Source organism: Sinohyriopsis cumingii, chromosome 6, assembly GCF_028554795.1.
Source record: "Sinohyriopsis cumingii isolate HCF-2022 chromosome 6, ASM2855479v2, whole genome shotgun sequence".
In the NCBI taxonomy this organism is placed as follows: Eukaryota; Metazoa; Mollusca; class Bivalvia; order Unionida; family Unionidae; genus Sinohyriopsis; species Sinohyriopsis cumingii.
This window is the reverse complement of record NC_142966.1, coordinates 146,147,969-146,165,458: the sequence shown is the minus strand read 5'-3', so window position 1 is coordinate 146,165,458 and position 17,490 is coordinate 146,147,969. Positions and strand designations below refer to the sequence as shown.

Sequence of the window (17,490 nt, the reverse complement as noted above, 5' to 3'; positions counted from 1 at the left end):
CTTGAAGTCCGATATTATTTTCTTATTTTCATTGTCATTTACAATCTTCATTATACTATCATACCAGCAAATCAAATACAGTTAAGGGCACACCAGAAAAGAGTAGAGATATAAGAATAGCTATCCCACTATAAAATCTAAAAAGTACTAATTCCATAATGTTCTTGAAGAAAGGGACATATTTATTAGGAAAATCCTGGACGAAACTTCAAAATATTTATCAAAACAGAATATTTAACTTTGTGCCTTTTCAGTTAAGTATAAATCAATTTTAACGATAAGTAAAAAAAGAAGTAATTTTTCGATATTTTAATGAGCAACTATCATATACAATTATTCTGTCCGGTGGAAAAGCTACACGAATTGCATCCATTTTGAAGCCATCATGAAAGTAAACGTTTCCAGGAAAAGTGACAAATAATAAAATTACAAATGTGTACAGAGAACTCTGGGTCTATACATGATGCGTTTTGTATGATGCATTGTATTTTGAATGATCTGTACAGCTTGTTATCCTACTCAACAATAAAAATGATTTAACCAAGGAAGCCGCGATAACTCAGTTGGTAGAGTGTCGAACTCTTAAGCCAAGGGTCGGGGGTTCAATACCCGCCATGGCCAGGGCGGGTCAACTGATTCAGTGTGACCTCAGGAAAGGTTCCAAGAGTTCCATTTCCTCGGCATAATGTAGCCAATAATGAGTTAAAAGTGCTGATAACTCCAACAATGACAAAAGGAAGGCATATATATATATATATATATATATATATATATATATATATATATATATATATATATATATATAATTTTAAAATGTTAAATATGCCTGATATTTTTTCATTGAGGCAAAAGTATGTTAGAAAAAAAATTACATTCTGCTTTTTGTCTCTAAACAGATGTAACCAACTGTGTTTCTGTCATGTGAATCAAGTGATATTTACAAATGCAATCGTTAAATCTTGATAGTGACGTTAAAACTAGCGATCAATTTCAACAACTATTAATAATATTGCAAAACAAAGAAGACTCTGTTCTTCAACAATTGTACACATGATGGTTCCTTCAAATTAGGGAGTACACATAGTTGATGAAAGGATTTGCAAACTCGCGTAACATACAGGTTATCCAAAATAAAAGTCAATGAATTTTAATTTTGGGGGAAAATAATTTCAACAAATTGACATATTCTAGTTTTTCTACATAAGTTAATGTGTGCATTTTTTCTCATCCGAGAAAGTTTACTGTTGCTTTAGTTGTTTTTCCTGTTCTTTCTTCTTTTGCTGTTACTTCAATTTCGGTGCCACCAAAGGTCAAAGAAACAAGGGCACTTCTTTCCTTCCTAGGTACGCTCATATCGAGATTATCGACTCTGACATTGCCAAGCTTCATACATCCTTCATCTGTGACGTACATAGGGGATTTCTGAGTCGATGCGTATATCTCGAATTGCAGACTTGTTTGATCTTCCTCACGTGGATGGTAGCCTCGAACATCTACTGTCTCATTCAGAGAAACTGTCTGGCCAATTTCGACATACTTCCGAAAGATGTCTTTACAATAGAGCCCATCGGCACACTGAATCTTCTTCCCAGTATCATGTATTTTTGCGTTAAACGGCTCCCCTGTTTCAATACCGTAAGTATACCTGCATACACGAAGTGCAATCGTGGTCGGAGAGTGACCGAAAACCACCGCCCCCTTCAGTACTACTAGACCAGCTTCTTGTGGTACGATGACCTTGACATCAGGGAAGTTAGACTTGATAGCGCCTTGAAGCATCTTGGATTCGGAAAAACCACCTACCATTAAAATACTGGAAAGTCCCTGGACTCCACTGGCTTTCAGTAACTCCTCCACATGGGATACGGTGTTTTGAATGGCGTTGGAGAAAAAGCTTTTCATTATGGAATCATCTAGACGGAGCTTGTCACTAGTCAGAGATACTTTATCGGCGTATCTAGTTTGTTTTATTGCATTGTGAAGATCTTCATCAGTTTCCTGCTTAAAAATCTCTTTCAGAGAGGATGGTAGACGAAAGGTAACTTTTTTGTCGTTGCCTGGAGCTGTATCTCTCTTTTTTATTTCGAAGTCCCTAATCATGTCCAGGTAGTCTTCTTTACTCTCTGTCTGAAAGCGAAGGAGTACAGGGTTTCCGACCAAACTGATAAGGAACTGCCTGAAAGCCTCATCAACCTGAGTACCTCCCCAGGCTCCACCGCTGGCTTTGTGAATCTCTTTCAGTTTTCCTCCGGTCATCACCTCGTGGACAGTTATATCAACAGTTCCACCTGAAAATGATACCAAATGAATCTTTTTCAAATATTTTTATTTACAGACTTTTGCATTTCAAGCCAGATATACTAGAATTAAACGCTCAGTTCAGTTTATATTTTTTCATGATAAGAGATTTCACATAAATTCTCTGCATATTGATTTTCTTTATATGATCAAAGATAGAAACAACACTCCGTCAAGATGAAGTAATATGCTTCATTTTTTTGTCGTCCTGCATAATTTTTTTTTCTCATTTCCTTTAATTAAACTATGTTAGTGTTTGATATGACGATGGTCAATTTAAAGTTATCTATTGAATTTATTTTTAATATCTTTCAGCAATAAATTTCAGAAGAAAGCCTTTCCACAATATATGTTTATGAGGTCCAGCTTTTTAAAATATTTAGTCTATGTTAAAAAGTCGAGTACATCAGTGTCCAAAGTGAGTTTACAACAAAGTCTTAGTCTAATTTACTTTGCATTCTCGAATCAGCCCCCAACCCCAACCCCATAATAAAGTCCTAGTTCTTCTGATAAAATTCGCCACTCTCTCTCTCTCTCTCTCTCTCTCTCTCTCTCTCTCTCTATATATATATATATATATATATGTGTGTGTGTGTGTGTGTGTGTGTGTGTGTGTGTGTGTGTGTGTCCACATTACCCCCGGCGTCTAGCACCATGTATTTTGAGCCAGGTTTGAAAGAAGCCATTCCTCCTCCTTCCACCATCTTCTCTACAGGTAGAAGGCGGCAAAAAATGGATGCTGTTTCCGGTTCTAATGCAATCTTAAGGTTTGTATTCTTGATTCCTGCCTTAAAAGATGAACAATAAATGCATAATTTTGCCACACGGATAAATGGCTTGTTTCTAGTAAGTAAATAAGCTTGATTCATTACGACCTTTTCAGCAATCACAAGTTAAGCGAAGGGTACTACAATGGTACATGTATGGACACACAAAAAGATTATGTTGTTACAAAGCATCAATCTCAAAACAATACTACATTGAAACAGAATCTTCTATCTCGACAAAAATCAGTTGTTGATAACTGAAACTCTATATTCACATGTGCACACCTAACCCGCACTTTCCACTATAATGTAGCACAAACGTTACCATGACTTAGTGATAGTTATACCAAGACGAAAAGCGTGTTACACACTATTTCATATTACGGTAGTCCGTCCATCATTTATCAATATTTACTTTTCCTTAATTTGTGATTTTTCAGGTATGCAAATAATTCAGTTCTTTCATTAAAAGGTTTCTGAACATGATCATACGTAAATCAACAAATTTCTTTAGATATAAACTTATATGCTCAGATGCCAGTGTGGGGCACATATTTCTATTGTCAAATCGTTATTAAAAAAATGCATAATTGGTATTTTAATTTGGGAATTCCTAAACATCTGACCGAAACATATAGATGTAATACAACTAGTCTGTTTGTATGGCGCATATTGGACGAACCTGAACAGCTGCTTCCCTCATGAATTGTTTGGCGGCGTCATTCCAGATGGCAGGTACAGTTAGGACCCACGTGATCTCGTCCTCCATGATTTCACTACTGGCAAGTCGATCTCTGTTGATTTTTAACATGTCATCCTTAAGGTACCGAATGACCAACGAGAAGACGGTATGTGCTGGCAGGGATTTTTGTGTTTCATCTTCCAGAGACATATTTCTATCGAATGTCTGTGAATGAAGATATATTTTATTACAGCTTCAACTGTAGTATCGATGCAAAACATTTGTACAAATTAAAAACTGTTGCGCACAATAACAGGTCATTGCCACCTTCTACACCATGGGCGCTGCACATAGAGGCAACGGTGGGGGGACGACACTTGCCCCCCCTCCCTTTTTCATCTCCGAACATGTCATGGTCTACATCCGTAAAACTTGATAGCTGACCACTAGCTGTTTGTCCCTCCCCCCGCCCAAAGAATTCTGCGTGCATCCCTGTTCTACACCTAAATACAAGAGCTCCAATGCGGATATTCACGTATTTTTACTGTGTCTAATCGATTCATCCTATCATTAGACTGACACGTCTTCATCCTATCATTAGACTGACACGTCTTCATCCTATCATTAGAACGACACGACTTCATCCTATCATTAGACTGACACGTCTTCATCCTATCATTAGACTGACATGTCTATGTCATGACGCGGCAGGAAACCAATCGAAAAATAAGAGAGATTTGCCAGTTTTATCATCAGATTCTAAGATACTCATTATGCAGATGTAAAAGACTGGTTGGTTTATTTATTATCATATCGATATTATGGATTACCTGAATGATTCAAATATTTCCGGAAGATGACACGACTCTACTTCGTTAAAGCTATGACCGGGTCTGCTGATTATTTTGCACGAATATATTATATCACTATCTCCCTGGTATGTGTATGACAGTATGTAACTCAACAGTTTAAATTTTTTCTCATTGTGCTTATTTTTGGGAGTGGGTGAGGGTGAACTGAAAATCATGCAAATTGAGTACGTGTTCATATATATATATATATATATATATATATATATATATATATATATATATATATATGTATATATGTATATATATTGTAACGTCGCCCACTTATAAAGAGGGGTGGTTAATTGGGTTTGACTGCGTTATCCAGAGGATGACCTCCCTCGATATATTAGCCCGGCGGGAGTGAAAGAAGAATGGAATTTCAACAGAGAACTGAGCGAGAATACTGGGAAGAAATAAAACAATACGAGCCCCTTTTGACAAGAAAATAACAAATTTTATCAGAACAAATTAACGGTAATTCAAATTCAAGTTAGATTATATAAGTAGAATTTAACAGGTGTGTCCAATTTGGATTTATTACATCATTATGACGAGAAGTGAAAGAGCGCAATAGCCACGATTGATTGCATCACCTTCATTCACTTTGACCGTATATCAACGTCTCCTAGTTCATCCTTCCAAACTCTAGGTTCTGCCCCTTCATGGACTTCATGGTCCTTTTACTCTGACATCGTCCTTCTTTCTTTCTTTTCCCGTACTCTAATCTTCGGACTGTCTCGTCCTTCTCTCCGAAAGCTGTTCCTCGTCGTTGCTTTTCTTTCGGGACTTCCGCGTCCTAGCACTAAACATGCCTTTCCTTCTACACAACGACCATTGGTCCGTTTCTTGTTTTACGAGGAAACCACTAATCTTTAGGCTTCCACGGATCGTGACAAAGTTTCCTCTCGTAGGAAATTTCCAGACTAAAGAATTTACACTGGGGTCGTCACTTTAAAGTCAGATTGCTATAAAGTGTACGCCCTAATTTATTCTACTCAATCGTAGGCAAGGGTCCCTAATCTTTCCCAAAGAAATAATTTCTTTCATCATATTTAGACAGCTCAGAATCTGTGTACGACAGTGTGTGACAATTTTCCCTTTGAAAGTATGATAAGTGGACATAGGTTCCTACCAAGCGGTTAGGGTTGGTATCTCAAATGTTTACTTCTAAGGACCATTTAAGATACCCCGGTCGACTTCACTGGTTAGGAAACATTGTTTCTTTGAAGTTTACACCGACATGGTGGGAGTGACCCTTCACAAAGACTCTCCTGGCTTAACTGCGATAACTTCAATTGCTAAATGCATTCAACTTTAAATTTTCTGTACTTCAAAATTCGACACTTCACACACACAGATATATATATATATATATATATATATATATATATATATATATATATATATATATATATATATCTCGAACACCATAAATATGTAGGAAACGTATTCCTGTCCTTCACATTGTCGTTCTAAATTCAGCTTCAAAGATACAGCAATTTGTTTCTTTTTTTCTACCCTTCAGTCAATAATTTTTGCCATTTCGAGTTTACACACACAAAAAAAGAATAAGGCGTATTCAGTTTGAGACGGCCTTAAACTGGCTTTGTGAGGGTATCTGCAATCCTGTTCTGATTTTCAATGTATAGAGGAATATAATTATGACTGATTGTGAAATTTAGTTTATTTTTACAGACTTTTTCCAAAGAAATAAATTATTTGTTAAATTTTAAAAAGCTTTTTGTTTTCACTATTTCTGTGTTACTGTTTATTCGAGTCTAAACACATAACAATGTATGTATGTATGTATGTATGTATGTATGTATGTATATGTATGTATGTATGTATGTATGTACACTGAGCATGATTTTTTTCTTACACACGGAGGAAAGTAAGTCTGTGATGGGCATTATGTCCCTATCGGATTATATATATATATATATATATATATATATATATATATATATATATATATATATATATATATATGCCGCTGGAGTCAAACTTGAAAAAGGCTCCTACTCATCAAACTCTTTAAACGTGTGAATACAAAATAGAAGAATGTTTTAGAAAATGCAGAGAATAACAAGGGACACGCACTTAAACACATTGACCTTGTCACAAACACATCGATCTTTGTACAAATAAAACCCATTTATTGCGAGCCTCGCCCTAAAGATGTTGTTGTTCGGTTGACATGGCAAGGTTATAGCTAGTGATATAATCTGTATGGACGGTTATTAAATAGTACAATACAGTAATGAAAGCATGTAAGGATGTTAGGAAAAGAAGCAAAACATTTTTAAAGGCAATGTAATAGTAGTTGTATCAGCATCAGAATTTCTATTTACCATTTTTCCATGCAGCTTCATTTTGAAGCGTCGGAAGTAGTACCAGCTTTTATATTCAGAACTATCATTTGATGCCAAATCTGTATACTTATTTTCGGCATCGTAACCGAAGGAGTCCAAAGTCTTTCCATCCGGTCTAATCAATACCGTTGTTGGTGCCTTCAAAGAAACGAGTTGCCCCCCAGTCCACTGTCTTCCACTAATCTTCGTGGGGTCTGCATCGTATTCGTGTTTGAAAGAAAAGGCCCATCCGGAATAGGTAGTTCCAAAGTCTATGGCGGCTACAATAAGGCTTGTCTTTGATTCCTAGAAATGTAGAAATGCAAGTATTTTAAGTGCCCGACATTAATCCAAGATAAACAACATCTCGAAATAAACTTTGGAAACATAGCATGATCCATTTTTCGCGTTTATTGATATTATGCTCTTGGTTAAGGAACATTATAATCATTTTTTTTTCTTCCATATGGCATTTTAATGGAGTAAAAAGGTAAAGGGCACACTTTTTTCAGATTTGACTTTCTTTATCTAAGTATGAAACACTCTAGAAACTTACCATTACTAAGTTTCTGCAACAACGAGGACACTACTGATCACCTGTATAAAAGAAGAATATAAACACACAAGTGCAGCAAAACTCTTGTCATTGATTGGTATTTTAATTAAGAACAATTCAAGAAATGGTGCAAAGACGGTAATGTATATGTATGTATGTATGTATGTATATGTATATGTATATATATATATATATATATATATAAATGCACACGCACACACAGTGAATTCGGAATTCAGCAGGATATCAAGAGTATGTTCATCTTTTATTCCTTCAGTTTTTCATATAAACACCTAAATACAAATTTCTTTATAGCAGAGATGGAAAAAAAATGGGAATATGTCAAGGTCCGTCAAAAATTTAAATGCTTTAAAGATGGTTTATCTGAGAAATTGACGAGTGAAACTCCGAAGCGATATGAATCATTTGCCATAGAAACATGTCATCGTGTGAGTGAATATATCGTCGAATGTCAAGTGAGAGAATAATAAAATCCATCCAATGCGTCTTGTGGTATGAGGAAATCCCACCATTTCTCAGCACATTATTGACTATACATGGCGACCAGTATTTTTGGTGGAGGAAGACCCTTGAAAGACCCTGGGAAGAACTACCGACAAATGGGAACCTACTGGCAAGCTTTTCACATGCCCACGTTGGACGAGCCGAGACTCCAACACACAGGGGAGATGTGAGTGATCTGTAAAGGCCACATGGAGACCCCCCAAAAATATAGTATTTTCCACAGCATTTTAGGTCATTAGCAGGAGCGTAACAAGTTTGTTTGCAACAAACAAATTTGCAATTATTACTGTTTGTGGGAGGTCAAAATTTGTCCTTTCATTACTATAAGTGTTTGACATATTGTTGACGTTCATATAACATAATACATATAATGACATGCAGTGTCAGTGAGTGCAGTTTTGTGTGTGTGTGTGTGTGTGTTGGATTTTAAACGTAGCTTTTAAAATTGTTTCAGTCACATCGCTACGATGTCTGCAGCATATAGTGATGTCTAGCACTGGGTCATCATGCCGCAGATATGTAGCATGATGCCCCACCCAGTCACATTATCGTGACACCAGGACAACCAGTCCTAACTCTAAGTTCTTAATGCTGAGCGCCTATCTAGACAGCTGTTTGTACCATTTTTATGTCTTTGGTATGACGCGGCCGGGGTTCGAACCCTCGACTTTCCGGATCCGAGGTGGATACTCTAACCACTAGGCCACCAGATCTGTCGAGTGCAGTTATGTGAGAATAGTACCTCACACGAATATCTCACATGGGCAAACATAGGAATAAGAAAAATATTAAATACATATTCGAATCCTTTGGGATTCTGAAATCGCGAACTTTGGAAAATTAATTTTACCCAACACGTATGATTCATGATTGCCCTTTGCATATAAACTATATTATCAGATATTTGAATATGTTATCATTACCATTATTCAAAAACATTGATGAAAAATCCGTACAATTCTGCAATATATGTCAGCCTGTCAACATTCATAGGCATAACTTGTCGAAGAAATATTGTTGGTCCCATATACCTCTTGGTTTGGTGCTCTACGGCACAGCAACACAAGTATGTTATTTAGTGACAAGGTAATTGGTGTAAAGTGCCTTGCCCCCGGACACACCATAGCAGCTCTCTCAGATTGATCCAATGGTAGGATTCGAACACGTGTCCGTTCGATCACGAGTTTGTCAGCCAACCACTGAGCCACCGCGGCTCCCTATACCTCTTGTTAACAGGGACGCGCGCAGATTTTTTTATTTTTTTTTGGGGGGGGGGGCAAAAGCAAGTGGTCAGCTATAATGTTTTACGAACGTAGGCCAAAACATATTAAGAGGTAAAATCCGGGTCGAGGGCAAGTGACCAACCCCCTTGTCCATATGAGCAGGCGCCCAAGCTTGTTATATTTTATGGAGAATATACTGGTTAGTTAAAACAAGAACATGAGAGCAATAAGCTCAAGTCATTGGCAGTATTTCAGAAATGTATACCAAAAACTCATGTAGGGTACTGCATTTTTATTTACGTACAAACTAACACTGCCAGAATCAGCGTCCTACCTCTGATGCACTAGTAGTAACATCTCTTGAGATATTATTGTTAACATGGCAGTCAATAAATAAGTATGTTTCAGCATAATGAATAACATAACACGAGCATTGTCTATATACGATAGTCTTAAAGATACAGAGAGAGAGAGAGAGAGAGAGAGAGAGAGTCATTTTGTTTGTTCGCCATGTGTCCGCCTTCAACTCCCTGCAATATACCATTTGAACTACTATTTTTCAGTTCCTCGTACGGATCAAGTCATATGAGCATAACAGGTGAATACTAAATATCATTTCATTGCTCATGTTCCGTTTTAAAAGCATACCGACCAGAGAAATTAAATTTCTACAAACGCAAACGTCCTCCATTTTCTCAAAGTAACATATATTCCCTGATAATATCACAAACGTATCGCTGTGGTACCAACTTTGCATCAATAGACATAACAGTCAAGCTTTGGTAAACACAGTACTCCTTTTAACTGCTAAAAGGATAACAAATGTGTTGTTGTTGACGATTATGATCACGAGGACGATGTGAGGTTATGTTTGTTCGTATTTGGGCTCCATTTTGCTAATGAACATTACATACAACAGTCCAGTACAGTTAAAAAAATTACAGAAGTTATCGCTTAATTAATATGACATTGAAAATGTCGTGAAGGTCATTTGTTGTGCATACACTTTCGATTTGCTAAATAGATATGGAGTGATACATGAAGAACATGCCTTTACGTGAATCAGTAATTTACCCTTAATTTCTGTAATCAGTTTAATGTCAAGAATACAGCTTAAGCAATCCTCTTCCTCGCTGGATTATGAGACAACAATATACAATATCCGTATTTCTTATAACCTTATTTGCGATTGTTCCATAATAGAACAATTTAGGATACAACTGACAAAATCAAAGTCATGTGTGTTTTGTAGGAAGTCTATAAACAACATAATCGAGTTGTTGAAGAGAATAAAGAATAGACAGAAAAACTTGATTTATACCTGTTCTGTCCTTGTCCACCTAGGACTTGTCCCAGCTAATAGTAAAAGAGACCACTATTTGTTTAGTATTTTCTCATTACCTTCCAAACATACTTTTGTGTACATAGGTAATCTACAAGGAAGTAAATCAATTATAAAGTATATTTTGTACGTTGTTAACAAACTGAACAAGCGGGCAGATATATTGTTGTAGATAGCCTCTTTCTGGTTATCGTAGCTGAATCTTTCCTGGTGACTTTCGTCTTGGGACCTTTTTTAATCTGAGCACCATTTGAGCTCCACCACGTTGAAGCTATATGACATCGTAGCGAGGTAGTTAGGTGTTAACACCAGTGGAGTGAGCTCAGTCAAGTATTCAGTTGTGTAATGACCCTGATTGATAATAGTACGTGCCAAGTTGACAGGTCAGCTGGTACATACACATTCTCTCTCTCTCTCTCTCTCTCTCTCTCTCTCTCTCTCATAGACTATATAATCATTCATATAATCATCCTTTTACCGTCATTCAATACCGTAGCTACTTCCTACTTTGTGTAAGTCAAAATGTTTGAGTGCAAAAAGATTGTTAGTTTTTTGACGTTGGAATCTTGTTTTCGTTATTTATTCTTGATAAGAGATTAGGCTGAGTGTTTGATGATCTTTGGTCAATTAGAATACATATATAATCTGGAGAAAGATTGTTTAGAGACTTGTATGTCATAACTCCTTTAACATATAGAATACGTATTTGTATAGGTAGCCATTGCAGACGTGAAAAACAAAACATTCGAGGGAGTCATAAAAGGACTTTTCAGAATTACTCGCTCTGGCCTTTTCTGGAGCTTGTCAATTCTGGATTATTATAATTTGATGTGTTTCCCAATATTGTACAGATGCAATGAGAACCACAGTGTATGGGACTGTATATAATAGATTCTCACACGTGTAGACATTTTAAGCAGCCAAACTTTGCTGATCAAACTAGATACTATCTGGGCAGGTCATGTCACCTGGATGTCAGAAGAGCGATCACCACAGATGTACCGTGAGCCAAAGGAGGGAAAGCACCCTTGGGGTGATTAAAGAAAAGCTTCAAAGATTTCCTCAAGTCATCCTTGGAACATTTCAGCAATGACCCCGATTCTTGGCAAGCTCTCACACAGAGTCGCTTGATCTGTTGCAGTCTCTTCCATACTGGAGCAACAACCTTTGAATTCGGGAGAATGGAAGAGGGGGTGCAGAAACGAGTGCGGAGAAAATCGCATAACTGTAACACATTCGCCATTGATCAAGCATCCCCAAGTTATATCTTTTGTCCAGTGTGCTACAGACAGCTCGGAGCACAAATAGCTCTGATCAGCCAATCAGTTAGTGACGTCATGGTCATCTTTCAACTCGAAATATGAAGAACAAACAGTTCGTGTGCAATATCGTGGTCATAAGTGTAACTAGTTTCGTTAACTATACTGGTTTCGTAATAGTTATCGAAGTCATGATTCCAGATGGATCTGTTATCATAGTTTGAAGCAATGGCTTCTTGAAAAAGGAGAGAGAGAGAGAGATTGTTTGGAGATCGTTTAGCACATCAGATGTAAATACATTTTCTATTGAGGAAAAACTATATTCTTCAGTATCAAATTATATATATATATATATATATATATATATATATATATATATATATATATATATATATATATATATATGATCAGCTAACCGATCTATATTGATTCTAAAGTGGATATTTTGAAATCAGTTCTTCTTTTGTAGGTTACACTGTTTAAAACGCACATAACGATCACTTCTCTGGTGTGATTCCTTTCTGTATAGCTAGTTGATCATGTATTCGGGGTCCTTCCTGGTGGGAGAGAGGCATGATTAAATTGATTTTGATCTGTCTGAGGCTGTTCGTAACTTTCTTTAGTATGTATTGTTTGTCAGTTCCTGATTTGCCCGTCTGTCTGGCTTGTGGCCGTTTCGCGGATCAGCCTTGGATACTTTGTTTAGCTTTTAACAATTCAGTTATGTTTTGTGTTTTATTTCATATTGCCGCTGTTTTCTAATCCGTTTCAAGCTTGACATTTCTTCAAGTTAGGTTGACATTGATTCGTCATACACAGCCATGCTTATTGTGAAGATGGATATTTGGTCTTTTATGTTTACAAATTTTGAATCTACATTGCTTGACAGAATTTGTGCTTCGTTTAGAATGGACCTTGCACACTCATATAATCCATCTACTGAAGCCTGAACCGATCTCAGTCTTTATATATTTTTGTATATTGAGTACAGAGCCAGAATCTTACTAAACCTCATTTATCGACTGACAGTTTTCTACAGTATTTAACAGCACCTGCTTCTGTAAGTTTTATTGCATCGGCTGGTGTAAACTTTCTAAAACCGCTCCGGTGGTCTAATTGGTTAGAGCGTCCGTCTCGGATGCGGATATCACGGGTAAGAACCCCGGCCGAGTCATACCAAAGACTTATTAAAATGGTTTCTGAAGCTGCATTACTAGGCGCTCAGCATTAAGAGGTTAGTGTTAGGACTAGCTAGTCGGCCTGGTGTCAGGATGATGTGACTGGCTGTGACATCATGCTGCATCTCTGCGGCATGATACCCCAGTGCTAGACATTACTGTAAACTGCCACACTGCAGATATCGTAGCAATATGACTTAAATTTTTGTAATGCTACGTTAAAAATCCAAATCACACACACACACACACACACACACTCTCTCTCTCTCTCTCTCTCTCTCTCTCTCTCTCTCTCAATACTGTAATTTTTATGTTCTTCGGGTCCACTATCATTCAAGAATTTATTTCTTATTCATATATCTCCAGTGAAGAATGTTATAGATTTTTCTAAACTGTTTCAGTTCGACGGCGTCTTTGTTGCCATGAAATCCTGCTCATCAGGTAGCATTTAGACAGTTGTCTTGTTACTGGAAACCAGACATGAAGACTGTATTACGAACCATTATCTTTTGTACTTGAATCAATTAAACGCCAACAAGATAGTCCACGCCCAATATGTGACTTCCTTACTGCCCAGTTTAAGCAGTTCTGCAAATTCCTTTTTTAGTAAGATTTTATTGACGAAAGTTGACAAAGATGATACATGTAATACATATTGGTACAATATGTATAAACAATGAGTTTTTGTCACTGTAAGATGAAAGCAACAACAAAAATGGAGAGCATTTTTTAGATCCTATCAGTTGACCAGGCATGATGTGACATATATTACAAACACATTATACACTGTAACGCAAATCATGCTATAAAATATGCATTTAAATTATAACACACATTTTTCTTAGTTACTAGTTGAATAATGGTTACCAGTATCCCCATATCAACATTAATATTTCTTTCATTTCAGATTTTATTGCGATATATCTTTTTTTAAATTAAAGTGGTTTTTAAGAAATATTTTCAACCCCTCTAATCCAAGCACACCTTTTCCATTTTACATATATTGATATAATATTTGGCAAGAAGAAATCAAAAATGCAAAAGTTGCTCATATATTCCATCTGCACTTATATCTCCCAATATTATAGTCTTTGCACTAGGTACACTATCTATGTTCACTTTATTCCAAATCCAGTGGGACACATCATTCCATAGCCTGTTTATCACGTCGCATTCCCACAACACATACAGTATTGTTTCCGTTAATATTTTACAAAAAGTACATTTATCGGTAGCAGACAATTGTATTTTATATAAAAATGAATTCATTAATAAAATTATGAGAGTAGCACGAAATTGAAACCATTGTAATTTTGAATTTCTTTTTTTGAAAACTTTAGACTTTTACACACACACACACACACACACACACATATATATATATATATATATATATATATATATATATATATATATATATATATATATATATATATATATATATATATATATATATATATATTAAAGTTTTCAAAATAAGAAATTCAAAATTACAATGGTTTTAATTTCGTGCTACTGTATATATACATATAGGGCTACACATCCATGTTCACAATGAAAGTTTCATTCCATTTCCTTTTCATTGGTTGGTATATCATCCGATTTGTGGTTTGCCAAAAATGGTCTTTACACCCCTTTTTACTATGAAAGACAGTTTCCAAATGGAAAGGCATAATTGGTCTAACCAGTGTCATTATATCCAACTTCAAGTTTTACATAAGAACTTGATACATTGAATTATACCTTGAGGGAGAAGGAAAAAAATAAATTTGTGTCGAGAATATATTCAGCTTTAAAACTATTAAAATCAATAATAGTGCACTGCTCTGTAAGCATATCACAAATAAAAATAACATTATATTCGGACCATTTCTTATAGAAAACTTGTCGTTCTTATATTTAAGTTCATCCGTGAATTTGCTCTCATAAAACCCTCTCCTGTCCGGGGGTATAGTTTTCTCTATTAACGGTTTCAAAGCCTTTAAGACATCACGCCAAAATGCATTTTTTTTAGATATATTTTGATAACGTTATTACATTTTCTTCTCCTAACAAGATTACCTATTTAACCTCATTTATTTCAAACGCAAACTAATTATCATATTTTCTATTAGATTGAAGAAGTATACCACTCTATGTTATTTTCAAAGCTGATGTAAATTTATAAATGTCTATCATTGCCAAGCCATCTTTAGAAAGAGTTTGATACATAACCTATTTTTTTAACTTTGTCCACTATTAACTTTCATATAAAGTTGAAAAATAATTAATTTAATTCCCGGAGAAAATTTTGCAAAGGGTTTGGTGACGAGATGAACAAATGATTGAGCTTTGACATAATTAATGTTTTCATAACTGTAAATTTACCAATTGGTCTAAAAATCGCTTTTCCCAATGTTTTATTCGATTTTTGATCCATTTTTTTCGAAACTCATTTTTATCATTTTATCCAATTCCACCGAAAACCTGATGCCCAACAGTGTAAGTTCAGTCACCACAGCAATTTTAAGCTGTGATGAAAAGTTTCTTCATCGTACTTCCTGCTTCCTATTAAAACCTACCTTGTTTTGGCAGTGTTAAGTTTCAGTCCTGAAATCCTTGCAAAGACGTTTCACACTTCAATAGAGGATTTCATATATTCCAAAGGGTCATCAAGAATTAAAGTGGTGTCATCTGTAAACTGTTACAGTATATATTCTGTTTTCTTTAGCTTGATATCTGCACTTAATAAAAAGATATATGGGGATATTGGATAACTCTGTCCACAACCCCTGGAAATATTGAAAAACTGAAATTAATCCATTTTGTAAAACTGTCAGTGAGATATTAAAACAAAAGGTTTTAGCCCAGTGACTTATACTTTGGTCCAAAAGTAAAGAATGATAGAAGATTATGAATAAATTTCTATGAAATGGAATCTAACGCTTTTTCAAAGCCGATTAATAATAGTATACTAGGAATTTTTAACTCTTCTGTAATGTGCATAAAATCATATACGATCCTTGTAGTTTCATCAATATATCTTCTTTTTATAAAACTAATTTGATCATCAGATATTATTTTATTCAATTCTGCCTTAATTCTTTTTGGCAATATATCCTTATCCCAATGTGCATACAACATTAAGTAAAGAAATTGGGCGCCAGTTCTTCAAGTACTGTTTTGGTTTATCTTCCCTGCGTATGCACGTTATAATGCCTTATCTTACTCTTCAAGCACTGTTTTGGTTTATCTTCCTTGCGTATGCACGTTATAATGCCTTATCTCACAACAGTTGAGAATGATTCAATTTTATATGTTTCATTAATTGTCATAACTACCAATTCTCCAATGTGAATCCAAAAGACTTTTAACATTTCATTTGTGATATCACCTGATCCTAGGTTTTGTTATTTTTGCATATTTTTCAAACAATCATGTAATTCTGTTTGGGTAACTTTGTCTTTTAACCTTAGGTAAGCCTAGGTATTGTCTAGTTTTTGAGAAGGACCTCCGAGTCTTATTCTTCTGCCTCTTTTTTCTCATTATGTAGATTATTGCAATGATCTTTAACTTCCCCTAGAATATCAAATTGACTAGTAATAGTTTTATGTTCATCGTTAATTAATTTTGTAATTGTTTTATTCACATAGTTTCTAATTTCTAGATTGCAAAAATATTTTGTTGGTTTATCGCCCTCTTTCACTAACTTTACTCTGAATCTAATAATACCTCTCGGAAGCTTGTTTTTCCCTTATTTGCAAACTCTTTTTCTTTGACTCAAATATTTCAAATTATAGCTACCCATGGAACCATTCTCTAAGGACTGCATTTGTGTACAAGTTCTTCTCCTTGTTTCAATTTACATTTGTTGCTATGTGAAGCATATTAAAGGTTTTTCCACTAATCTCTATCAACAAGGTATATAGAAATAATGCAACTAATATAGTAAATCTCATGTCTGAATTCTATACTTTGGCAATATTTCCCCATCACCAATTTAAGCATATTGTAATTTTATTCTAATTTTGAATTCATCAATATATGTTATATCAACCAATAAGCTGTTAAATTTTATATATTAAATTTCCACAAACCTATACCTGGTATGAAATTATCTGAATTCAAATACAAATGTATAATGGAGAAGTCGGACCTATAACTTGGTTCAATTGTCATTTTCCTTCATTTGCTTCCAGACACAATAAAGAAAACTAATGTAGCTTGTTTTAAATGAATTTTTCGTCTCCACGTCAATCTGTTTAATCGTGGATTTGATGCTCTAAATGGACCAACAAGACCAAAAGTTTCTTTTATACTTAATAATGCATTTCTAGCATTAGGGTAATTTACACTTCTATAATTATATGAATCTGGATCATGAACCAAGTTAAAATCCCCACATATAATAACAGACTTAAATCCCCACATATAATAACAGACTTAAATCCCCATATATAATAACAGACTTAAATCCCC

The 17,490-nt window shown here is 35.3% G+C and overlaps 1 protein-coding gene across 1 annotated transcript; it reads right to left on the bottom strand.

Annotated features, from left to right (window-relative positions):
* Positions 1–294: 294 nt before the first annotated feature.
* LOC149798213 (heat shock 70 kDa protein 12A-like) lies at positions 295–10,868 on the bottom strand. The gene is made up of 6 exons (XM_089963300.1): positions 10,575–10,868; positions 7,506–7,546; positions 6,950–7,255; positions 3,748–3,972; positions 2,936–3,086; positions 295–2,288 (listed from the first exon to the last, which is right to left on the bottom strand). Exons 2-6 carry the CDS (start codon positions 7,506–7,508, stop codon positions 1,225–1,227), a joined length of 1,749 nt encoding a protein of 582 aa, XP_089819426.1. The 5' UTR covers positions 7,509–7,546; positions 10,575–10,868; the 3' UTR covers positions 295–1,224.
* Between the last annotated feature and the right edge of the window lie 6,622 nt (positions 10,869–17,490).